At 33.6% G+C, this 27687-nt stretch overlaps 1 protein-coding gene and 1 non-coding gene across 2 annotated transcripts; one reads left to right on the top strand and one right to left on the bottom strand.

Annotated features, from left to right (window-relative positions):
* Positions 1-2873: 2873 nt before the first annotated feature.
* Positions 2874-2980, bottom strand: LOC145118355 (small nucleolar RNA R71). Its single transcript, XR_013713310.1, has one exon. It is a non-coding gene; the product is annotated as a small nucleolar RNA R71 (small nucleolar RNA).
* Positions 2981-15184: 12204 nt separating this feature from the next.
* On the top strand, positions 15185-15639 carry LOC145112808 (uncharacterized). Its single transcript, XM_079048928.1, has 2 exons — positions 15185-15424; positions 15532-15639. The coding sequence occupies exons 1-2, from the start codon at positions 15185-15187 to the stop codon at positions 15637-15639; spliced, it is 348 nt and encodes a 115-aa protein (XP_078905054.1).
* The last annotated feature ends 12048 nt before the right edge of the window (positions 15640-27687 follow it).

Genomic DNA, 27687 nt, shown 5'->3' on the forward strand with positions numbered 1-27687 from the left:
AATACTAATAAAAAGAGCTAAAGGTCTAAAATAAACTAATAAAAAAATAAGGAAATAAAAAAAGCTATCATTACTCTAGATAGGGAGTTGATTAGGACAGACAATGTTATGTTAATGAAACAGCGTAATATCTACTATAACAATGCAAAAAGAATGTATGCAAAATTAACTGAACTTCATCATTCGTCTGAAATATACAAAGAGCAACATAGGAAGTTATTGCCTTTCCTGGTTTACGAAAGAGAGAAAATAGATACAACTTTCTATGATTGTGAGAAGAACATATCAGAATTCGATAAAGTCCCTAATGATTCTTATGCTTATGGGATTGTTAGAATTGATGAATGTTTGAATGATAATGAATTAGTGCATACTTGTAAATGAGACTCTTACTAAAACTGAACAAATCAAAATTTTGAACATGACTGAAACTTCGACTTTAGACTCTCAACAAAATTTTGTTGATATCGAAGATGATTCTAACAATATAAGTGAAATTGAGGAAGAGGAAACTATTGAGTGTTCTCAATTATCTATCATTAATGTCACTTTGATGGCCAAGGGCAAAGAAATTTGTCGTGATTCAATGGAGAAGGTTAAAACTCACTGATATTGCCATATTTATACATATTTTTAGGCAATATTTATTTACATTTTTATTGATATTTTGGTTATTTGCATAGAATTATGGTACTTATAAGGATAAATTGTTACTTGCAGCCAAAGTAGGAGCATTTTCGAAGAAAGGGACCAAAATTGACAATACTTGGAACTTTAGAGACTTGAAGATGTAAAAGAAAAGAAACCCACGAAATTTGCTATACTCACGTCGTGAGATGTCTAGATTCACGACGTGAGTTGGAGTGTTCTAGAAGATATGCATCCAGATGAAAGAGTCCTTATCGAACACGTTTATCTCATACTCACGACGTGAGGCGTATAGGCTCACGACGTGAACTCGGCAAAATCAGAAATTATAAATACCTTAGTCCATTACGATTGGAGGGGTTTTTTTGGCTGATAGAAGGCAGACCTAGAGACACTTTTGAGAAGAGAATAAGTTCTGGAAAAGGTTTTTATCACCCAAGGGGAGGAAAGTACATCAATAGTTTATTTGTTTGGTACATTCATTATGACTTCTATTATGATGTGTGCTACTTTATTTGTGGCTATGAGCAGCTGAATCTAGCTACTCTTGTTTAGCTAGATGAAGTTTCTGACTTATGGTTTAGCTTATTGATAATGGATTTATTTAGTTGGTAACTTGCTTGTGTATAATTTGTTACTACCTAGCATGTTAGTATTTGTTTCTTTAGTTGCTTGAATTCATGTTCTGTGTAGCTTAGTGATTATTAAATTACATAAACTTGAAACCTAGTGATTTAGTGAAAATTAAATTGCTAGAGCTAGGATTGACCAATCTTAGATAGTAATTAAAGTAATTAAATTTAGTTGTGCTAGAGAACATAAATTATGACCATAATTGTGTTTGCATAATCTTACATAGCATATTCATAATCCATAATTGGTTCTGTGTTTGATTGTGTGTGACCATACATAGTTTTACATGAATTAGTTTAATATTGGTAAGTTTATACTTAAATTACTGATACAATAATAACCAACTTGATAATCCATAATTGTTAGCTAACCATAAAGAAGAAGTGGATTCGAACTAAACATGAGTGTTTTTAATTATTGATTGAATTTGAGTTAAGTTAGTCTAATCTTGGAAAATCGGATAAAAAACCTTTTTAATTATTGTTTGATTTTAGATTAATTTAGAGTAATTATTTTAGCTAATTAAATCTGTTCCCTGCGTTCGACCCCAACTTACTTAAACTACACTACAATCCGACTAGGTACACTGCCTAGGTGCAAATTAGTTAGTTAAGGTAGTTAGGTTATAAATATTAAAATTAGGTGTAGCTACTTGCACGCATCAAGTTTTTGGCGCCGTTGCCGGGGAACGGCTTAGTTAATTACTGATTTATTTTGCTTTAAATTAATCGATCCTTTTTGTGGGGTAAAACCTGCAAAAAGTTATTTTTCAGTTTCATTTTTCTTTCTTGCATTACAGAACTCACGACGTGAATCCTGTGATTCCTAGTTTTCTTTGTTTTTAGGCTGTCTTTCTATTTTAGTTCAGTTTTAGGTTTTTATTTTGTTTATTTTACAGAAGTACATGACCAGAGGGTCCAACACACCTTTGGTGCCACCACTTGAAGATCCAGAGTCTACCCTTCACAAAAAGAAAGATAAGAATGTGAAAGAAGATCAAACACCAAAGAAGACGCCCTTACAAGAACTCAAGTCAATGTTCTCAAAGAAGTCGGGGAAGAAAACGGGAGAATCGAACTCATCTATGAAGGACAAAAGCAAGATTGCAAGTTTAGATCAAATACCTATCCCAAACGAGTCTGAATACGAGTCCGAGAACGAGTTTGGACTATATACGAGCGAACCCGAAGACGAGCCAAGCAACGAAATGGCGAACATTGAAGAAATGACAATGGGAGCTTACAAGAAGCGTATTTAGAGAAGATGTTGGTCCGGGATTAGTAAAACCCGCGATTCCTGCCACTGCCACATTCGAGTTGAAGGGACACATCCTTAATGCACTAAAGGATATCCCGTTTTATGGAAAGGATCATGAGGATGCTTTCAAACATCTAGATGAGGTCAACGACATTGCTGACCATTTCAATGTCCCAAATATCAATAGAGATATTTTCTTGCTAAGGATGTTACCAATTACTTTCAAAGGAGCTGCAAAAGACTGGTTGAAAGCACTCCCACCTGGTATAATCACTACTTGGGTTCAAATGCATGAGCAGTTTCTAGATCAATTTTGCCCACCATCCAAGATTTCTAAACTCAAGAAGGCAATAGCCAACTTTGAGCAACAACCGGGGGAGTCACTATACGAGGCATGGGAGTGTTACAAAGGATTGTTCAGGAATTGTCCTCAACATGACCTTAGTATTCAGCAAGAGATGTCTATCTTCTATGATGGGGTCAATGTCATGACTAGACAACTCCTTGATTCGCAAGGCCCTCTCACGAAGAAGAATCCTAATCAGATCAAGGTGCTAATTGAAGAATTCGCAAAACACTCTCGTGAGTACCACAACCCAAGACAAGATGGAACCAAAGGCAGTGGGGGTGCACAATCTGAAGAAATGGCTGCTATGATGGCGATGTTGAATAACATGGACCAGAGATTGACCCAAATGGACCAATCAATTCATGCAATAAGAGTTGGATGTGAAAGGTGTAATGGTCCACACTTGACCAAGGATTGCAGTTTAGACGATAACGGGTACAAAAAGGCTCAAGTTTGCTACTCGAGTGGGGATAAGTATGATGAGGACTGGAGAAAACCAAAGAAAGAGTGGTTGTCATATGATGAATACAAGAGGCAAAAGGAAGAAAAATATAAGCAGACAGGCCGAGGCATCTACCAAAAAGAGCAACCACCAGCCGAAAAGAAAGTAGACTTGGAAAACATTTTGACCAAATTTATGGAAGCTTCCGAGAAAAGGCATGATGACACCGATGCGGTGCTAAAGGAACACATGAAAATGATGAAAGAACAGCACACAATGATGATTGACCAGCAAGCCTCTTTAAGAAATCATCAAGCATTGATCCATAATATAGAAGTCCAAGTTAGTCAATTAACTACTTTGGTGAGCAACAAATTATCCTCACAATTTTCCGAAAAGAATACTCAATCCCATGTAATGATGATTGATACTGAAGAAGAGGCCATCTCTGAGTTCCTAGAAGCATTAGAAGTGGAACCAAAGCCATCCGGACCAAAGCCAAAGAAGTCGAAGCTTGAAAACGAAATTGCTACTGAAACACCAGATTCACGTCGTGATCCCGCCATGCTCACGACATGGGATCTGTCTGAACAGAAAAATTCAGAATCCGTCCCGGCTTATCAACCGCCTTTACCATTCTCGTCCCGAGCTAATCTCAGTCCACTGGAAAGGGAATATCTGGAGTTTATTCAGCAAATAAAGGGTATTCCTATTAATACCCCTTTTATCGATTCACTTTCAAAAATTCCAGAATACGCGAAGTTCCTACAAGATCTTATGGACACTCATCAACAATTAAAGAAGCATTCCAAAGTCATTCTTAATGAGCAAAGCTCAAGAGCTGTATTGGGAGAGATACCTAAAAAGATGGGAGACCCTGGACGCCTCACTCTTCCATTTGAGTTTGGTAACAATTTGAAGACTTATACTTTAGCTGATTCCGGGGATAGCATAAATTTGATGTCATATTCATTCTATCAAAAGCTGAATATTCAGAAAATGAAGGCTAAAAAGATGACCATCCACATGGCCAATCGTTTGGTGACTCACCCGAGGGGAATTGTTGAAGACATCCTTGTTAAAATTGGGAAATTTGTTTTCCTAGTTGACTTTGTGATTATGGATATGAAGGAGGATGTAAATGTCCCAATCATTCTTGGTCACCCTTTGCTGAATACTGCTAGCGCTTTAGTTGATGTTCGTGAATCCAAGCTTACATTGAGGGTTGGTGATGATAAAGAAGATTTTGGAATACAAGATGGGTTTCAAGGATATGATGTTAACGGTGAGGTGTTCAATATTGATGAAGATAATGAACTTGAAGAATTAGAAAAGCTCATGGAGGAAGAAATCAAGACGATTCATCAAGTCAAACGCACTAAACCAAGGGCATCCGTTCCATTTTTCCTTGAAGTCATTGCCTACACAAAACCAACAACTTTGATGAGTGAGGAAAACGATGATTTGTCAAGTGATGAAGACGAGACTACTTCCAAGGAGACGGTTCCAGTGGCGAAAGAAGAGAAGGTTTATATTGAGCTAAAGAAGAATGAAAAAAAATTGGAAACAAAAGGGACAAAAAGGAAGCTTGACATAGACGAGGCGAAGGCTAAAAAGGAAAATTCAAAAAAGGCGTACATTCGACGTGTTCAAGCATACAAAAGGCGATGGAAGGAGCAGAAAATCCAGCTGGTGATGGACGCATCTGAAGATTCAACGTAAGGAGGTACGGAGTCCGGCTCACGACTCCATAAAAAAGAAGCGCTTCTCGGGAGGCAACCCGAGTTTGGTTTGAATTTTCTTTCTTTAGTTTTTGCGTTGTTAGTCTTTGAGTAATCGATCGTATAATTTAATCCACGTTGTGCAAAATAGGATATTAAGTGTGGGGTCAGTAGAATTAAGTGGTAATAAATTAGATGGTTTAATTAATTAAAAATTGAAGTTTGAAGATCCAAATGAACTCACGAAATGAATCATTATGGTTCACGACATGAGTCTAGTGTGACTTACAGACACCTTTCTGTTAGGCCATTATATTCCCCAATTCATTAATCTATTCAAAGTCCAGCCCACTTAATGTTTAAATTGAATGGCCCATTTGTACAGCCCAAAATGGACTCACGACGTGAATGTTTGTAACTTCACGACGTGAACAATGAATAATACGGGACCACAGAAAAAGCATAAACCAGTTGACCTAAAACACATTCTTTATTCCCCACGAAGTTAGAAGCTGCCTCTGGTCCCCCCCTCTTCACGATTTCGGCCGATTCCATCTTTTATTCTTCTTGTGCTTACATAATCCTCCAATTTAGGTAAATTAATCTTCTTTACATTGTTTATTGTTGACTTATTTGCTAGATTTAGGGGTTAGGGTTTGCATTTCACTTGAATATAAAAAATTGATACCCTAAATATGTGAAGTTTTTGCTGCATATGCATGTAATGAGTTTGAAATTGCCCTAGGAATAAACCCTATTGACATTGTTGGCCCCATTTGAGTTATGCTCTGCCCGATTCTGACTTCTGATTACAAACTCACGTCGTGAACCCTTATGGTTTCACGTCGTGAAACCTGGACACTAACAGTTTCGGATTCTGTTTAATGCTAATCTTTTGGGATGTTTTTGTTGGTTTTTTTTTATGTTTATTTTTGCAGCAATGGCTCCCAGAAGAGAAGTTCCAACAGGGGTGGCAAGTTTGCACCCATTCTATGTTTTCCCGACCACCATGCCACGAGATATTTTGACACGTTGCAACAACAGGCTAGGGTGGTTGTATAATAGGGAAATTGTTGTTGCCCCTACAATTCATTGGGCAAGATTAAGCCCCGAGACCCCATTTTCATATCCTCGAGCCGCCTCCCTAAAAAACATAACAAATTATGGAGTCATAGCTTCCTGAGTCTCGTATAACCCCATTCTCCAGGAAAATTCAACCAAACCGCATACACGATATTCACCCCCGAGTCTAAAAACTAAGGCTTGCGGAAACGTAGGGTCTTGGACATTCTCATGGAATGCCACAGTTGCAAAAAATTCCACACATAGTTCCTTATATACCCTCTCTTGGATACCAAATAAATTATGCCAGCCCTTGCACGTGAATGAAAAACCATTTCCCAAAAATATCTTTGTAAGCAACGGAGACAACCGAGAGCAGCATTAGATCCCCCATTAACCGCTTGATACACCGATTCATCACTTTCTCCATCCATCATAGGCGCCATGGGGATAAGGTCACGAAGCAAAATTTGTTTTTTTTATGGTGCATCTTACAGCCAGGAGTGTGTTGTAATATTCCATATTTCCTGGCTCGTTTCTTGGCTAATTCTGCTACAAGTTCCCGCCCCGGGAGCCCTATCTGTAGGGGCCACTTTATCACTCGATTGGCCCGTTCTTATGGCTTAACCGTTCCCGATATTACCCACTCGTTAACTTGCATGGAGGATAACGAGTTCACTATGGGATACTTGGAGACAATGAGGGTTGTTCGGAATTTTGGGTCTCATTGGGGCCTTGTGCATACTGATGATGAGGGATATGATGGAAAGCAGCCTAGTAGACAGCCTGAGCAACAACCACAGCCAAGGCCTCGGAGGAGGAATGTGCGAGGACGAGGAGAGAGAGGACAGCCGGTGCATCAACCCACACCTTTTGGAGAAGCGCATTTTGGAGGAGATATGGCGGATTATTTTGATCAGCTGTCGTTGAGAACTAATTGGATTGGGAGTACAATGGAAAACATGGTCCGACATTTCCAGATTGAACAACCACCACATTTGGGTCACTACCCCATTTGCCCAACGTGGAGCTCTTATCAACATTTGAAGGGCGATGGGGCTGGTACGAGTGGAGCACGGGATGAAGAAGATGACGATTGATTTCATGTCTATTTAGTTTCTATTTTAATTTTATGTGGTTTAGTTTTTTTTTGTGGTTTTGAACTTGGATTATGGTTTGTAAGACTTATAAGCTATTATGTTACTTTTATTTGTCCTTTGGTGGCTTTATTTCAGATTTTCTTTGGAGTCTCGAAAAAGAAGGTCGAGTCGAGAGCGTATGTGTCTAGCCAAGGGTTGTCTAGAGTCTAGAGTCGCGAGTCGAGACCCACAATTGAAAATAAGTGTGGGGTGAGTCGAGAGAGAGGATGAATTTATCGAAACGTCATAGAAATTCTGCATTTAGAAGTGTCTTTATCCATTAAGATATTGGGGTGGAATGCTAAAATTATTAAGAAGAATGGGCAGTTTTAATTTTCAGTCGCCCAGTTTTCACGTCGTGAGGCTATATTCCTCACGTCGTGAGTTGGGTTACGAGGTATTTCAGAATACGAAGTTCAGCGATTTCACGACGTGGGATATATTACTCACGTCGTGAGTTTTCTGTTTTCATCATAGTAAAGCCTTTTCGTTCCTATTCACTACATGGATCGCCACCATCATATTTGAAGTTCTTATGACGATTATTATGGCTCGTTTCCTCTACTATAAATGTGGCGCATGCTTTCCCACATTATTCTACACGTTTTGAAGATTTGCATCCACCTTTCTTGAAGATTTAAGTTTCGATTAGTTGCTTGTTGGCTCATTCACATATTTCGCGAGTTCAAGGTCCAAGTTCCGACTTAGAAGAAGTCCATATTCGAGATGCACATTTCATCCACACGTTTGGAGTTCGATCACGCCACTGCTATCCCAGGGGAGTCTGTTCCTTTTTCTCCCTTTTATTGTTTTTAATTTAGTTTACGCATACAATGAGGGCATTGTATGTAATAAGTGTGGGGTAGGAGGTCGAAAAAGTAATTGTTTAGGTTGAAAAAAGTAAATTGCTAGAATTTAGTAAATTTAAAAAATTTTGGACATAGATTTGAAATAATAATCTAAATAAAAATTCTAGTAATAATGATAATCTAAACTTAAGTTGCTAGTGTTATGTGGGATGATCCGATGAGAGCTCAAATATTTAGTTGAGCCAATATACGTTATAGTGCATTTGTGGCCTCCTTTATTCTAGTAAAATCATGGGACAAAAACACAACCCCGCTTAGTTTGAGGGATGTAATATGTTTAGCAGCCTGTACTTGAAATGTATCCAGGAAAACTAATATCTTTAACCAATAAAGGTTGAAGTTAAGCGCCCCTGCTTAAGCATGTAGGGTTTTGAGTGGAAAAAGTGAGATATTTAAAAAAAAAGAGAAATTACCGAAAAGTTAAAAGGTTGAAGAATTTTTTGAGCTATAGAAGTATCAAAGTTTGAAGATCAAAGATCAAAAATTCTGAAAAAATCAAAAGTTGAAGATACCGGAAATCAAACAAAAAGGTGGTGAATTCGAAGAAATCAAAGAGTTAATATCAAAGAAAGTGAAGAATTCAAGAGCTCCATTGTGGTATCTTAAAGTTGTAATTCTCTAGTTTATGTATGTTTGGGTAGCTTTACAAAAATACCTTGAGGTTAGGAAGATTTCTGCGGATGGATTCGGAGGGATGCATAAAATGAGCATTGTTCAAAAGAAGTGGGTGCGTGTTTACGAGGATTGTGAGTATTTAGAATTGAGGGGGTTACTTAGGAAACATTTTAGACAAAAATGCATGCATTGAGGTCTTGGCATAATGGCTGAGTTTGAGTTGGATCGTTCTATGTGATGTTGGTTTGAAAAATAATTAGATTTGCTTGAGGGCAAGCAAAGAGCAAGTGTGGGGTATTTTGATATTGTCATATTTATACATATTTTTAGGCAATATTTATTTACATTTTTATTGATATTTTGGTTATTTGCATAGAATTATGGTACCTATAAGGATAAATTGTTATTTGCAGCCAAAGTAGGAGCATTTTCGAAGAAAGGGACCAAAATTGACAATACTTGGAACTTTAGAGACTTGAAGATGTAAAAGAAAAGAAACCCACGAAATCTGCTATACTCACGTCGTGAGATGTCTAGATTCACGACGTGAGTTGGAGTGTTCTAGAAGATATGCATCCGGATGAAAGAGTACTTGTCGAACACGTTTATCTCATACTCACGATGTGAGGCGTATAGGCTCACGACGTGAACTCGGCAAAATCAGAAATTATAAATACCTTAGTCCATTACGATTGGAGGGGTTTTTTTGGCTGATAGAAGGCAAACCTAGAGACGCTTTTGAGAAGAGAAGAAGTTCTGGAAAAGGTTTTTATCACCCAAGGGGAGGAAAGTACATCAATAGTTTATTTGTTTGGTACATTCATTATGACTTCTATTATGATTTGTGCTACTTTATTTGTGGCTATGAGCAGCTGAATCTAGCTACTCTTGTTTAGCTAGATGAAGTTTCTGACTTATGGTTTAGCTTATTGATAATGGATTTATTTAGTTGGTAACTTGCTTGTGTATGATTTGTTACTACCTAGCATGTTAATATTTGTTTCTTTAGTTGCTTGAATTCATGTTCTGTGTAGCTTAGTGATTATTAAATTACATGAACTTGAAACCTAGTGATTTAGTGAACATTGAATTGCTAGAGCTAGGATTGACCAATATTAGATAGTAATTAAAGTAATTAAATTTTTCTGTGCTAGAGAACATAAATTATGACCATAATTGTGTTTGCATAATCTTACATAGCATATTCATAATCCATAACTGGTTCTGTGTTTGATTGTGTGTGACCATACATAGTTTTACATGAATTAGTTTAATATTGGTAAGTTTAGACTTAAATTACTAATACAATAATAACCAACTTGATAATCCATAATTGTTAGCTAACCATAAAGAAGAAGTGGATTCGAACTAAACATGAGTGTTTTTAATTATTGATTGAATTTGAGTTAAGTTAGTCTGATCTTGCAAAATCGGATAAAAAACCTTTTTAATTATTGTTTGATTTTAGATTAATTTAGAGTAATTATTTTAGCTAATTAAATCTGTTCCCTGCGTTCGACCCCAACTTACTTAAACTACACTACAATCCGAGTAGGTACAATGCCTAGGTGCAAAGTAGTTAGTTAAGGTAGTTAGGTTATAAATATTAAAATTAGGTGTAGCTATTTGTACGCATCACTGACCAACCCTCTACATCAAAAGTTCATAAATGTGACCATGTGGTTGTCGAAGACTGTGAGACTGATAGGGATGAGGATGATGTTCTGATAGAAACAACTATTCCCCGAGTTGTTGTCGAACAGGTTTATGAGGAAACAAAACAGTTCGAAAAGGTGATGAAAGAAAAGGGTCCTCATTATCTAGAATCCAACACAGTTGTCTATCCGAATTTTAAATGCACCGATGAAGTTGTGTTACCTAATCAAGTGTTTGTTACCATTGGAAATGGTGACAAAGTGCATCCTGAAATCAATAAAATAGGTGAGGAAGACAACAAAGATGCAACGAAATAAGGGTTCTTTTCTAATTAAAGCACGGTTGAAAATACCCTAAACAAGAAATCAACGACTTTTCAAAGACAAAAACTGAAACGAGTTTGGGAAGTTAAATCAGAAAAATCAAAAGTTGATAATCAAACAAATGAACCAGTTTCGAAAACTCAGAAAACAAAAGCACAAATTTTCAATGAGAATGTTCAAAAAGTTGCAAAAGAGGAAGGTGTTTGATGTCAAAAGCACGAAACAAAGTCTATTGGAAGAATGTCAAAACTTTTCAAAAACAAAAAGTTTTTAAGCAAAAACCATCTGAACAAGTTAAGACGTTTTCTCAAGATAAGACTTTTGTTTAAAATAAGTCCAATCAAAAGCAAAATGATTTTCAAAAGGACCAATTTAATGTTCACAAACCAGTTCGAACACTAATTTTTCAAACACAAAGAAATAAAAATTTTGTACAAAACCAACATCCAAGGAGTTTTGTTCCAAATCCTCAAAGTGAAAAGTTTTCTCAAAAGAAATTTCAAAGAAATGTTGTTCAACGTAATGAGCAAAGAAAATTCAATCAATTTCAAGGTCAAAGAAGTTTTTCACAAGGACAAAAGGTTTTTCGTCGAACATCGGTTGGTTATAATATGCAATATCAAAATCGATTTCATAATTCTCCAAATCCATCTGTTTCAAAACAATCTTTTCGAAAACAAAATTTTGAAAAATTGGAAGTAAAAGGAAAGAAACCTGAACCGTTCAAACCAACAAAACCTCATTTTCCAAATCCAGAATCGAAGCAGAAAGTCAAAGCTTCGTTTTTCAAAGGGAGAAATGATGTGAAGAATATTAACCACTGGCTTGAAGGCAAAGGGAAGCAATACCAATCGGGAAAGTTCTCTGAAGAGCAAATTAAGTATGCCTACGAAAGCTACTTGAACGAGTCACAAAATGGTAGTTCATCATCACTGGAATCGAATCCATCAGTGAAACAGTGGAAAGAAATACCCAAGAAAAAGGTTGATTCAAAACGAACGGTTGATGGAAAAAGGAAAGTCAGTGTCAAACCTAAACCACTGAATGATTACATTCCAATGCCCAACTCTGTCGAAGTTGACTAATAGATAGCTTAAAGTCGAAAATTCAAAATTAGGTACTAGGTTCTTCATTTCACCATGCATTTCAAACTAATATCCATGGACCCAAAAAGTCTTGGGGTAACTAAATTCTTTTAATTGATCGCATGTACTTTGTGACGAGCAATACGATGAACATTGGTATATTGATAGTGGTTGCTCTCGTCACATGACAGATCGAAAGGAGAATCTGCGGGATTTTAGAAGTTTGGATAATGTTGGAGTTGTGAAGTTTGGAAACAACTAAAAATTCAAGGTAAAAGGTTATGGGAAAGTAACGAATGGGAAGTTTATAGTTAACCGGGTGGCATATGTCGAAGGTCTTTAGCACAACTTGATAAGTGTTTCACAACTTGTTGTGGGCACTACCAATCAAGTAGTCTTCGATGAAGAAGGAAATGTCATCTCGAATAAAGAAACAAATGAAGTTTTGCTAAAATCGAAAAGGAAAGGTGGCATGTTTACACTCGACATGAAGCCAATTGTCGATGTTCCCTCTGTTTGCTTACCTTCAAAAGTCTCATCTGATCTCAGTTGGTTGTGGCATCGAAGACTCTCCCATCTGAACTTCAAGAATCTTAACAAACTGGTTATACACGACCTTGTTTGTGGCTTACCAGTATTAAAATTTGATAACGATTCGTTATGTGCAACATGTGAACAGGGAAAGCAACATCGTCAAGGTCATCCCATGGTCATCGACTCAAAGATCATCGAACCTCTGGAACTTCTTCACATTGACCTTTGTGGACCTTCGACTGATGAGACTCTCAATAAGAAAAAGTACATATTGGTCATTGTTGATGACTTTTCAAGGTTTAACTGGGTTTTCTTTCTTCGTCAGAAGTCTAAAACTGCTCAAGTAAAGATCGATTTCATCAAGAACATCAAATTGAGTTTGAGGAAGAAAGTTAGAAGAATCAAAAGTGATAATGATTCAGAATTCAAGAATCAGACTCCTGATTCATTCTTGGCTGAATTAGGAATTTCACATAAAATTTCAACTCCTTACACACCGCAACAAAATGGTGTCATCGAAAGGAGGAACAGATCTTTGTGCGAAGCAGCAAGAACAATGTTGACATATGCAAACTTGCCTCAATATCTCTGGGTAGAAGCAGTCTCAATAGCGTGTTTAACTCAAAACCGATCATTCATTCATCGTCGTTCTAACATCACCCCTTATGAAATCATAAACAATCGAAAACCGAATGTGAAATTTTTCCATGTTTTTGGTTGCAGGTGCTTCATCATGAATCTCAAAGATATCTTTCAAAATTTCAGTCCAAAGTGGATGAAGGAATATTCTTGGGATACTCGCACAACTCTGTCGCATATCGGGTGTTGAATAAGAGAGCAAGGAAGATTAAGGAAACATTCAATCTAACTTTTGATGATTATCACATCAAATGTGTCCAACAGACTTTCGAACAAAGACCAATTATTTCAGAAACGAATGATGAGTCAGCTATTGTAAACTCTTTCGATATTGATTATGAATTAATTTTTGGCGTTCCAGATAGAGCAATTGTTACTGAAGTTCATGTTGAAGATAATCGGATTCCTAAAGCATCGAAGCATTCTGATTATTCGACGATGACTAGGGAAGAAGATGATTCTAAATCTACCTCAACATCAAAAGTACATGTCGAACGTCTACCTATTTTGCAGGATAGTCAAGTGGAGGGGGAGCACTTGAGTTCGATGTCACAAGATCATATTGATAATTCAATTGTTGAGGGGGAGCAGGATAGTAATGAACATCAGTTCGAGGAACTGAGCCAACTTTAGTGTGGTTACGTAGAAGAACATCTTTTGTTTCCACCTCTTGAAGTTAAAACTAGAAAACTTCGTTGGTCTCTCAACATGATTAACCATGGAGTTTGGCACATGTGTGGTAGCATTTTGGTTCACAGTTGTATTAGTATTTTGGTTTGAGGAACCTTCCACCATTCTGAAAAGATTAGTCAAACGAAATTGTTTACACAAAACATAATATGTTTACATAAAACAGATATAACATGATTAGCATAAATAAAAACGAATAAAGAAGAAAAAATCGATTTAAATCGAAACAAACTCGATTGAAACAATTTAGCGAAAATTTGCTTAAGATTGTTGGTTTTCGTTAATAAATTTGAAAAACAAATAATTAGTAAATAATCACGTCGATTAACTGATGCTCGTGTTGGACACGATTCCCTTAAACAAAAGTGTCGTTTGTTTAACCATGCAATTGTAAAAATGTGGCTTGCACGGGTTCGGAATTTCGGAGTTGCATTCATATCTGCATGTCACGCCCACATACGAGTTTGTTGACTACAAAATCCATGATTTGCAACCCTTGTGCGTGCATAAGTATTGGAGTAAAACCATACATAGAAACTTGTAAACCCATTGCACATCTATGCTTATAAATCCACTAAGAGTTTGCTTTTTTTCCTATGTAAGACACATGCTTATAACCACATTATTTCCAAATACTCATCTTTTGAGTATCGACGTCTCATTCATACATTCTCTATTTTGGACACGACATATATCGTTTCGAAGCTCCCACGGAGGAAAACATAACCCACTAAATATTAATAAAATATACAATATATATTTATATTTAAATATGTCCAAATTTAATAAAGAGATAATTTTTTTATTAATTTTTCCAACAAAAAGGTCTAAAACCTAACCTTTTTACAAACACATCACCAAATTTGCAGTTTTTCTATTTGATGACATCAAATAACCTTACCTTGGTTTCATAACAAAAATTTCACGTTCATCACTAATCTACTACACGTCCGAACCGAATCTTGCAAACTTTAGTAGCAAAAAACACTCATCATTTCTCTATCTGGTCCGGAATCCGGATATACTCATCCGATCGTGAACTATGCCGGCCTTAACGATTAGCATGATCACGTGGCTCACCTTGAAACGCTAAATCCCCAATTTTGTCTGCTCTCATTCGGCCATTTCTATGCTTCTCAATCCTCGCCCAATCAGTCTGATAGCAACTTTCCTCTTCCCCTCAAACTTCCTTCTTTCGGCTTTTCGTTTCTGTACCCACTATTTAATACAAATATCTCTTCCACTTGCTTCTATATTTCGTCTCTGTATCCAATTATTCCAACGAATAATGAAAATTATGATGATTCGAGTCAAACAAAATTGATTTTCAATTAGTGGGTCTCACTTTTTGTCGGCCAGTAAGACTATATACCCACCATTATAAAGACTCCATAGGATGAGCTTTAAATGAAACTTGGATTTCATCGAAGGGTTTCTGATTTGGTCTAAATGAAATTCCAGATATCAAATAAGGATAGTTTAAGGAGATTCTTTTAGAGGTTTCTCTGGGGCATTTCGTCGAATGGCTGGTAAGATACCTGGACTCGAAGTCGCTCGTCGGAGGAGGTTCCATGGAGGTACTGGGTGGTCTGATTCTTCGTTTACCATCAATTCTGCTCTTGGGTATACACGAAGCAGAGTTTCTTACCATACCCATCTCACCTCCACTCCTTGCTCGGTAAAGATTAACAGAATATTCAGTAACTGTTTACATTTCTTAGCCAGAATTGCTTCAGATTCGCATATTAAAAAGCTTACTCTGGTTAGATAGTAGATAAACATGTGTTATGTATCTATTACAAATACACACCGATATGTGTTTGATCTAATTAATCCATCAACTAATTAGTTAAAAATGTTTGAGAACAGCATAGAAGCTCAGATGAAGATGGGAAGCTAGGATGTGTAGCAAGAAAAGCCAAACAAAGACTTGATGGAAAGCTCAGAGGCCACTGGAAATCTGAAATAAGCAGGTGATAGTTTGATAGATAGTCTTAGGTGTATGTTAGCATATTATGATATTAGTAGCTAACATGCGCTTCGTACATCCTCAAAATCATCACCAACTCATTGCTTATTTTTATATTTTAATATATATTTTCTTTGTCACTTTTATAAATTGTAAAAATATACATTAAATTTGTTAATTTTTTTGAAAATTTGCCTAAACTTGTTTGTGACAATAACGTATAAATTATACTATTATATAATTATGATTAAGTTTGTTTTGGGCTAGTTGCTGTTTTTAATTTATTTCGTCTTCTTACCGTTTAAAAAAATATAATTATGATCAAATAAGTTATTTGTGTTTTATAATTCGAATTAAGTTTCATACTATTATAGCAACCTTTATCAGATTAAGATTAATTATCTGATAAATTAAGATTAATTTCAGTATAAATGATTAACTAATATCAAATTAATGTACAATATGATATAACACGTAATAATTATTATATTTAAAATAATTTTTATAAAATAAAATAGAATAGGATTGTATAAATCTGAATTTTGAATCACCAAAACTTGACAACTAAAAAATTGACACTATTTTGATGTAAACTAACAATATAACACCACGTTATGCTAATTTTTATACCATAATATTGTCAAAAAAAAATGTTGAGTAGGAGCATATGTAAGAAATGATGCTAAAAATGAGATTTGGTGTAGCTTTGTAGATGCCCTCAAAAACCAAAGAAAAAAAGTTGTCATCTTTGGTTACCCTTTTTTGTTTTCTAACATGGGTTTCCATCTTTGTGACTGATTTTGCATCCAAAATAGCCAAGAAAAGTCAGAAATTGGGACAAAGCCAAGTACTTGTATGGAGGTGGGAGATATGCAAATGGAGATTTTTGGTTTGAAAAAGAGTGGATCAAAGAGATTTAGTTGGGGTATCTTAGGGTTGAATTGGAAGTCTTCGGATCAAAATGAGTGTGCGGTTTGTTTGGAAAAATTCAAGTTCAATGAGAAGTTGACTCGTATGCCTTGCGCACATAGGTTTCATTCCATGTGTTTGTTACCTTGGTTGAAGAGCAATGCACATTGCCCTTGTTGTAGAACAAGTGTTTTGGGTTCGAATTGATTTATTTAGTTGTTTGTAGTTTATAATCTAGCTTTTGTAGTATTAATCTTGTAACGTTTGTGAGTAAAATGTATGTCATGTTAATATTTGCTATAAAAAGAATGTGTAATCTAGAAAAGTTACTTTGGGGCGGTTTTATATATTACTAGACGAATTCCCACGCGTTGTGCGGCGCAGGTTAAAAATATATTGTTAGAATATAGTTTTCAGACACCTTTTAGTTAATTTAATTCATCAATTTAGGTTCTTTTATTATTATTATATTTAATGTTTTCCTTTTAACTAAGTTAAAAAATATATATTGAATTTTTTTAAATATTATTTGATATTTTACTTTAGGTTTTAAATTTTACACTAAATTTTTAAGCTTATTTGATATATTAATGTAGGTTATTTATTTAACTATATATTGAAGTTAACAAATTAAGTATATCATATTGATAAGTCACAAATTCTTCCATTTATGATAATGTTTACAACTAAAAACATATTTAAGTTAATAAATTAAACATATTGTATGAAGATATGAAAAGTTTGGAGTTTCAAATGAATGTGAGGAAAGAAAAAATGTTTCCTTTATAATATAGTATGATATGATATGATATGATATGATATGATGATTATAGTTTTAATTTTAAGTCATTGTGATATATACAATTATTTGATAATTTTATAAACCGTTTAAAATTATGTAAATTATATATCAAACGTATGATAATCTATATATAACGGGTAACAAAATATATGAACAAAAATATGAACTACAACTTTTAGTAACATAAAAATACAAAAACATCTATTATAACATTTGTATTAAAAAATATATATATACAACGAATAATAAAAAATATGAAAAATAAACATTACAACTTTTAATAACATAAAAACACTAAAATATTTATTATAACATTTATATTAACTTTTCATATTTAAATTACAAATCTCTTCAAATACATTAATGTTTGAGTAAATTACACGAACGGTCCCTATGGTTTAGGGTAATTTACGCGTTTGGTCCTTAACTTATTTTTTTAACTCGGAAGGTCTCTACTGTTTGTTTTTGTTACGCGTTTGGTCTCCGTCTTACCTAAAAAAACTATTTTGCCCTTGATTTTTTAATTTATTTAAATAAACACACCCCCAACCCCACCCCCTCACCTTACCTTACCTACCCCACCACTTTTCCCTATCTAAATAATAGTCTTTTTAAGTAAGATAGAGAGCAAGCGCGTAACAAAAACAAACATTAGGGACCAAACACGTAAAAAAACAAACAGTATGGACTTTCCAAGTTAAAAAAAATAAGTTAGGGACCAACCGCGCAAATTACCCCAAACCATAAGGACCATTCGTGTAATTTACTCTTAATGTTTTAATAAGCAAAATTTCACAACCTTATAAAAGAAAGGAAAATAAAAGGTTATTAGTGGTTACTAATTAATAATCATAAGTTAAAAACTCTTGAGTTATAACTAATAAATATACATAAATTAGAAAACTCTTGAGTTGTAGTGTGAATTTCAAATGAATACGGTACTTGGAAATGTGTATTTATTATTATTATTATTATTATTATAATATTCGTCTAAATAATTGGTTTTGATGCATCATTTTAATCCCTTCAATTATTAAACATAAAAATATTTAATTATAAATTTATAACATACATATGTGCATATATATGTTAAACAAATCACATATAATATATATTTTCGTAAATATCATATGTAATTCTTTTCCTAGTAATATGGATAAATTACTTTCATATGAAGAACATATAAGGACAAGTCATCATAATTACATATCAAATGTTAAAAATTATGTTATCTTTTAAATATTGTCTTGTAAATATGTTGTGTAGGATAACCCAACAAAAAATAATAGAAAATAAACATAATCAAAATAGAAAAACTACAATCAAATAAATAAGAACATTGGGTGGTTGAATATATAAATAAAAATGTTACATAAATATACGTTTAAATCAAAAGAAAAAACTAACATTCGTCTACTTTGCTCAAACAAAAAAAACCTATATCTGTTTTCTGAATCTTCTTTCTTTATTAACATCATTCAACCATATAAACTTGATGACAATTCTTCACTAACCTGCAATCAAAATGTTTTTCTTGAAAAAGAAGAATGAGAAAGATATTTCAAGCAAAACATTGATGTTTGGAGAGTCACATTCAAGATTGAGTAATACATACAAATCACATATAAAGATCAAATGAGAAATTAAATATAAAGAAAGAATAAAAAAGCTTCATTTGTTTTGGTTGAAAGAAAAAATCATATTACAATTACCATCGATGCGAATAACTCACTTCTTCAAATCATCATATTTGGATCGTGAATGCTTCAACTATATGAAAACTTTTGAATCATAATATCTTCAACCAAATGACGACTATTTATAAGAAAAATATACTAATATAACTACATATATAATAAATGTGAAAGGGTGTGGGGATTTCAAATGCATGAGGTGTTGAATTTATAGAGTGTGTGATTTTCTTGGAATGAGATTATGTGTGATTAATTACTTTGAAGGTGAAAGAGTGTGCGGGTTTCAAATGCATGAGGTGTTGACAAATTTTTATGGGGTTTCAAATGCATGATATTCGAGAAAAAATGTTAGCTTTATAAGTATTTATGATAGTATAGTATAACAAAACGATAGTTTATTATCTAGTTTTTTTGAAAACTCCATTAAAAATGAACTCATAACCGTTTTTACAAACCAACACTATTTTTTATGTAAAAAATGGTGTAATCTACATCAACCCAATCTTATGCTTTTATGAATAGACAGAATAGTGTAATATTAAATTTGTTATTTCTACTATTTATTAATATCAAAATGTTAAAATTTTATTTGTAATTCGTGGGGCTCTAAGTTTAAATTTATACATATATCTCATTTATTTCAGTACTTTTAAGTTAAATGTATAATTACATTTTAATTGTAATAAATTGTTCTTAAAATAAATAATAATTGTGTTATAAAAGTATTGTTTTTATTTAATATAATCTTTGTTTTAAGAATGTAATAATTAATTCAAATTACTTGATATATAACTAAAGATGTACAACAAATTTATAAAAACTAATAAATTCAAAAAGTATTTTTGAAAATCCAAATAAATTAGTGAAAGAATTATTTGAAATGCGCTTTTTTACAAAAATGATGGTATATCGGAAATAAATCACCATTTATATTATTTTTGTTTAAAATAAAAGAAAAAAGAAAAAAAAAAAGCTAGATTGAAAGTATTTGTTATAAGAAATGATTAGACAAAAATGGCCACAAATATATCAATTCAGTTGTCTATCTTATCTTTTTTAATTGCAAAAGTTATAAGAAAAAGTAAAATAAAATAAAAATAAAAAAGAGGGAGTCCAAAGCGATAACTTCTAGATCTTGATATTATCCGATTAAAGTCGTGTGCATATAAAATACCCTGGATGACTTCAAGTCTTAAACCTTTAACTTACAAAAATTATGACATCATTTGAACTCTTAACTTTCAGTTGATGATATATTTTTATCAACTACGGATATTAGGTTAATAGGTTATATGCCATTTGGTTGTACCTAAATTTTTTTTTAGTTACTTGTCCATTATTGTAAATTTGTAATTTAAACAATTTGATAATACGTATCTAATATAATAATTTTTGTAAACCTTGTATCAAAAGAGTAAGACAAACACGTAACGCACGCATATAAGACATAAGAAAGTTACATTTTTTTTTTGTAACTTTGTAAAAAAACAAAATATATATATATATATATATATATATATATATATATATATATATATATTTTAAAGATATATTTTGTTCGTTCAACGGTGATGATATTGGTGATGATATTATTGATGTTATTATTACATGTCCTTTTTTTGGTAAACAACAAATGTCCTAGGATAGGTAGAAATTATTTTATTTGGTATAATTATTCCTATCAAGCGTCACCACATAAATTTCTAGAGATGTAGTACTGTAGTTATTGGTAAAATCTGTCATTTAACTATCTATCTCAGTTGCCACATTTTGATCCTCTTAACTTTCAGTTTTTACTTATTGTCATCTTTCTTTTTGGTTCATTAACTTTTTTTATTTGAAATATCAAACTTATAAACATAATATACAAAGTAAACAAAAATAAAACCCAGGGACAATACATGGGTCCACGATGCCCTGGGCGAGTCTAATAATAATGTCTATTTGTTTGTGTCATCCAAAACACAATACACATAGAACAAAATTTTATAAAGGGATAATGATTTTAAAGAGTAATATATTTTTTGATTTGTATATATTTAGTTATTAAGTTTTTTTTTCGTTCATATTTACCCCTTCAACTTATTAAACTGTACACATTCAGTATTTATGACAGGTAAACTGAAAAAAAAATGTCTCGATAAGGTACTATATTTCTCACTTTGTACACATTTAGTCCTTAATATTTTTGTACATATTCAGTCTTTAATATTTTTTTTATAGCAAAATAAGCTTTTATTGTTTTTGTACATATTCAATACTTATGACCAATTTCTTTAGGTTTTTCTCACGACATCTTACGTGGGACAATAATTAATAAGTTGTTCGGGGTTGTTAATGTTTATGGTCACCGCAGTCTCGGCTGCTTGGTTGCTTAGGTGTTATGGTTTGGCTTAGGTCTTGTGTTCTGAACGTCGTAACTTCTTCATATGATTTCAGATTTTAACGATATTTATATCCACACGTTCGTATTTGAGTCTATCACAACTTTTATTTAGATTAATCCCGTAAAAATTAATATATTTTTGCTTACGAAGGTACATGGATAGTGATAGTGATCTGATTTAAAGATTCAATGAGATATATGCCATTAGTATATTAAGATATTGTGAGGCATGTAAGGACTATGTTTATGCTTATGTTTCTTGTATCAATTATGAAATCCTAAGTTTTTAAATAATCAATGAAAAACATTTTTTCGGAAATACTTTTTATGAGACAAATTCCGCAATTATAAATAAACTCTGTTTTAAAATAAAAATAAATAATAATGTATTTTCTGATCGTGAAAATGAGGATGTCACAACATCACATCTACACCATTTTATATTTGCTAGGAAATACCTAGCACACAATCACACCATATTTGAAAGGAAAAAAATTAAATTAAAAATTAAAAATCTAACAGACGATTGGGCAAATCTTCTCCACTTTAAGTTTCCAAGCATTAAGCTACATTGCAAGGGCCACGAGCCTTAACACAATATGGAGGTTAGGAGGGTGTTTCTATAACCTCTATGTCGTTAAGGCTTGCCAACTCAGCCTCCTCAACATTGTTTCAAACCCATACCAGCTGCCCAAATGGCTACAAACAAGTGAAGTGCACTTAAAGAATCCCAATTAGGATTTATATAATTATAAATGTCCAGGATCCCTTTAGACCATCCACATTAGTGCAATGTCACTAATCTTTCAATTGTGTCATATCGGTTTTGCAATGACTACTTACATCAGTGCAATAACACTCATCTTTCAAAAATGGTCTCCACTGCCACATCAACAATTAATATATATATATATATATATATATATATATATATATATATATTAATTATTAATATTTACTAATATTTGTTAAATAATAATTATAATTAAAATTAAAATGATATATATATATATATATATATATATATATATATATATTGCTGCTTGTCAAAATAAATAGCATATATAAAAAATAATCATAATATATATTTCTTGCTGTCGGTCAAAATAAATATTGTATATAAATAGTACTTACATTACAATATGTATCACTATAATATACTTTAAATTATAATATATGCGCCCTTTAAAAGAATTACATCACATCTATATAATATACTATAATAATGATATGGTCTACCTAAACCTCCGCAAGCCTTTCAACAAGAGAAATTAAATATCCTCCTACTTTTCTTCGTACGTGTTCTCCTACCTATTTGAAATGATGACAAGTGTACTAAATTAATGATAATCTTATCCAAATATGACACATGTCACCATTTTACATGGGTAGGAACATAAGTAGGAAGAAAATGTAGGAGGATATTTAATTTCTCTTTCAACAATTGAAAGAAGAAGACTCAGGTGGCTTTCAATATATGCTTAGTCAGCATTTGCAAAATGAAATAAAGCACCCGTGTGGGTGCTTTAGGCTGGAGGGAGTGGTGTCGAACTTCCTCATGAAACCACAGTGACATGTAGGCACCACTTCACCCATTACCACAAAAATATGGTCTCATACCACACCCAAGGAGTGGTGCCACACACCTTTAAATTATTTTTATTTTTTAAATAAATAAAATTTTTAGTTTTAAATAAAAACAAAATATTTAATTAATTAAAATTAAAAACCATTACATTACTTAAAAAAACCTAGGAAATTAGAAATTAAAAAACTAGATAGCTTAAGCGTACAACTTTAAAAAAAACACACACACACATCAAATAATTAAAACTAGGAAAACAACTAAAAATTAACCACCATTAGTGTAACTTTTTTTCACGTCTTCCTTCATTTGCAAAACGACTTGAAGCGCATCCCCGGTCAAATTAGACGTGTCTATCGATAACACTTTCAGGTCACTGTCCCTTTGTTTCCGACTCTCCCTATTCGAAGCAAGTTGCAAAAATTTATCCAATCTATCTTTTATGCCTTGCACACTATCGACCATTTCTTTCAAGTCATCCGATTCCGACACTTTGCCCTTGCCTTTGTTTTTTGTTTTGTCCCTTCCCATTGGTCGGGGGGTGGTGAAACTTGAACGGACTCATCTTCGTTGAGGTTGAAACCAACACGAGCATCCGATGAAGTGTGTTCCGAGTCGGAAGTTCTTGACCGTTTTGATCCGCTATTGATGTGCTCGTCGCTTGTTTTCAGGTTTTGCCATTTTTTGTTGCTTTTTAGTAGATTCCAAACTTCAAAAAACTTGAAAGTCTTCTTTTTCTCTTTTTGATAAATGTTAAAAGCTTTCTCCAAAACCACTTCGTCACTTTCGCCGCTTTTCCATTGCCCTTTCATGTTGTTATATAAATCGTTAAACAACATCACGTCTCTGTTCATCTTTCCCTATTTTGAGTACACCTGATGTTTAGTACGATATGGTTCCAAGTCCATTCCTTTATGGAACCGAGCTCTAACGCACATCCAAAAACGATCATGTTTTTGGTTCCCTCCCATCTTCGCGTCCTCTAAAACGTCAATCCATGATTGTGCGAATACTAACTCTTCTTGAGGTGACCACGCTTTAGCTTCCGCCTTCTCTTTTCTTTTATTTCCTGGCTGAGAGGGTTGAGTTTGTGGAACAAATTCTGGTTCAGATTCAAAAATGGATGTTTGTGGTTGTGATTGTGTTTCTGGAATAAACTCTGGTTGGGAACCAAAATCAAAAGGATCAAAATCTTTGTCAAATTGTGGCTGTGTTTGTGGAAATGGTTGCATAGGACGTGGTTGTTGGATATGTTGTGGAAAATAGGGAACCATACACCCGTAGTGGTAGAAAGGAGGCGAATAAATCGGTTGATCGAGTGAAGGTCTTGGAGTTGTGGGTTTTATGACGGGTGTTTTTTCGTTGGTTGGATTTCTAGATGATGACATTTTTTGTGGGTTTGAAAATATAGAAAATAGTAAAATGTTGAAGATTGTAAAATGTTGATGTGTTTTTTTGGTTAGTTTATAAAGTATATATAGTAGTGGTTAAAAAAAATTAAATATTTGAAATTTGATCGTTTTCAAACGGTAAAGAAGGCAGCCAATCAAAATCGAGCATGGATCGCACCCTTGGAGGGCCGCAGTGCGGCCGAGACCGCACCTAGACCGCACCCAAGGGGCGGTGTGCGAGATGAGGTAGCAGGGGGAGCGCGGCCTAGACCGCACCACTCCCTCCGGTCTTAGATCAAGATGTATGGTTACCTTGTTGGGTGTAGTGGGTGTGACTTGACACCATAATAAATATGGAAACATCATCCCATCCTTAAATCTAGCATGATATGAGTGTCCATATCCATCCATGATCCATGTCCAACTAAATCCAGATCCAATGGATCAAACAATTCGTATGTGCATCAATTTCTTTAATTTTGATGTGGATCCAATGGATCTGGGGAATTCGTTTTTGTTTTGCATCGCTTTTAATTCTTTCTTTCACTTTAATTCTTTTTATTCCTTGTTTATGTTTTGCATTGCTCACTTTAATTCTTTTTATTCCTTGTTTATGTTTTGCATTGCTTTGATTCTTTCTTCACTTTAATTCTTTTTATTCCTTGTTTAGTTCCTCATTTTCCCATTTAATTAATTATAAAGTTAATTAATATCTTAATATAATAATTATAAAGTTTTTTTCGTTCATATTTACCCCTTCAACTTATTAAACTGTACACATTCGGTCTTTATGACAGGTAAGCTGAAAAAAAAATGTCTCGATAAGGTACTATATTTCTCACTTTGTACACATTTAGTCCTTAATATTTTTGTGCACATTTAGTCATTAATATTTTTTTATTGCAAAACAAATCTTTGTTATTTTTGTACATTTTCAATACTTATAACCAATTTCTTTAGGTTTTTCTCACGACATCCTACGTGGGACAATAATTAATAAGTTGTTCGGGGTTGTTAATGTTTATGGTCACCGCAGTCTCGGCTGCTTGGTTGCTTAGGTGTTGTGGTTTGGCTTAGGTCTTGTGTTCTGAACGTCGTAACTTCTTCATATGATTTCAGATTTTAACGATATTTATATCCACACGTTCGTATTTGAGTCTACTATAATTTTTATTTAGATTAAACCTGTTAAAAATTAATATATTTTTACTTACGAAGGTACATGGATAGTGATAGTGATCTGATTAGAGATTCAACGAGATATATGCCATTAGTATATATAAGATATTGTGAGGCATGTAAGGACTATGTTTATGCTTATGTTTCTTGTATCAATTATGACATCCTAAGTTTTCAAATAATCAATTAAAAACATTTTTTCGGAAATACTTTTTATGGACAAATTCTGCAATTATAAATAAACTCTGTTTTAAAATAATCATAAATAAAAATGTATTTTCTGATCGTGAAAATGAGGATGTCACAATATCACATCTACACCGTTTTATATTTGCTAGGAAATACCTGCCACACAATCACACCATATTTGAAAAGAAAAAAAAAAGAATAAAAGAAAAAGAAAATTTTAAAATCTAACAGATGATTGGGGCACATCTTCTCCTTTCCAAGCATTAAGCTACATTGTAAGGGCCACGAGCCTTAACACAATATGGAGGTTAGGACGGTGTTTCTATAACCTCTATGCCAGTAAGGCTTGCCAACCCAGCTCCTCAACGTTGTTTCACACCCATATCAACTACCCAAATGGCTACAAACAAGTGAAGTGCACTTAAGAAACCCTAATTCGGATTTATATAATTATACATATAAATAACCAGGATCCCCTTAGATCAAGATGTATGGTGCCTTGTTGGGTGCAGTGGATGTGAGCTGACACCATAATAAATATGGAAACATCATCCCATCCTTAAATCTAGCATGATATGGGTGTCCATATCCATCCATGATCCATGTCCAACTAAATCCATTTTTAATTCACATGTTGAGCGATCCAATGGATCAAACAATTCGTATGTGGATCCATTTTTTTAATTTTTATGTGGATCCAATGGATCTAGGGAATTCGTTTTTGTTTTGCATCGCTTTTAATTCTTTCTTTCACTTTAATTCTTTTTATTCCTTGCTTATGTTTTGCATTGCTTCTGATTCTTTCGTTCACTTTAATTCTTTTTATTCCTTGTTTAGTTCCTCATTTTCCCATTTAATTAATTATAAAGTTAATTAATATCTTAATATAATAATTATAAAATAATTAAATTAATTACTTTTTAACAATAAAAGTTAATGAGTATAAAATTACATATTGTCATGTCAGTATGGATTTGAGCGGCGATTCAAAACGATTTATTTTTAATTAGACATAACTGTAAAAATGATCAATGTTGTATGCATTTTCAAAGAAAAACGTCTAAAACCTTAAAGTTTTGGATTGGTGGTCCTTTTAAGTTTCTTTCATTGCATATTTGGTCTCTCGAAAAACTAAAAAGACTAAATTGACCTTCTGATATTTTTTTTGACAAAAATGCAAAAATGGTCCCTATGGTTTGTCATGTTTTGTGGATATGGTCCAAACCTTTTGAAAATTGGATTTTTGGTCCTTATTGAGAGGTTTGTGTGTGGAACAGGTCCCTGGAGTTAACCACCGTTTGTTTTTGGCTGTTAAAACCCTCACGTGCATTGCACACGAGGGCATAAGTGTCTTTTTACTCGAGGGACCATTTTGCAATTCCTGAACTAATAAATGGAGACTTCCCCAAAGTTCAAGTTGTTCTTCCTTATCTTTTCTCTCTTTCTTATCGGTCGTCTTGCCAGTTAACCACACAACGACTCTCTGTTTTTGTGGTAAGTTTGTTGTTGTTAAATGCTCATGGACACCAAAGAACTCAGGCAGACGTTTCTATGATTGCCTTCAAAAGGCAAAGATATCCATTTGCACCCATTTAATTTGTGATGGTTTCTATAGTAATAACATTTGTTTTCCCCCTTTTTGAAGGATTTTGCTTGTCGCTTCATCGGATGGGTTGATCCTCCCCTACCCCCATGTGTGAAAGGTCTAAAGTGATTATACCTAGACTACTAAGAAATATGAACCGGATGTAAGCTTGGTGCACAGCTCTGCAGATTCTCTTGTTGGCTAGTTGGGTGTTTTTTGTGATTTTTTTTCATATGATATGTTTAGGTTTAGGTATTAGGACTATAGGCTGGGTTTTTTGTTGAAGATTGATAAAAGTGTGGTTTTTTGGTGGGTTAATGGTTTTTGGTACTTTGA

The sequence above is a fragment of the Lactuca virosa genome, chromosome 5 (assembly GCF_052849685.1).
Source record: "Lactuca virosa cultivar CGN04683 chromosome 5, Lactuca_virosa_CGN04683_v6, whole genome shotgun sequence".
NCBI classification, from domain to species: domain Eukaryota; kingdom Viridiplantae; phylum Streptophyta; class Magnoliopsida; order Asterales; family Asteraceae; genus Lactuca; species Lactuca virosa.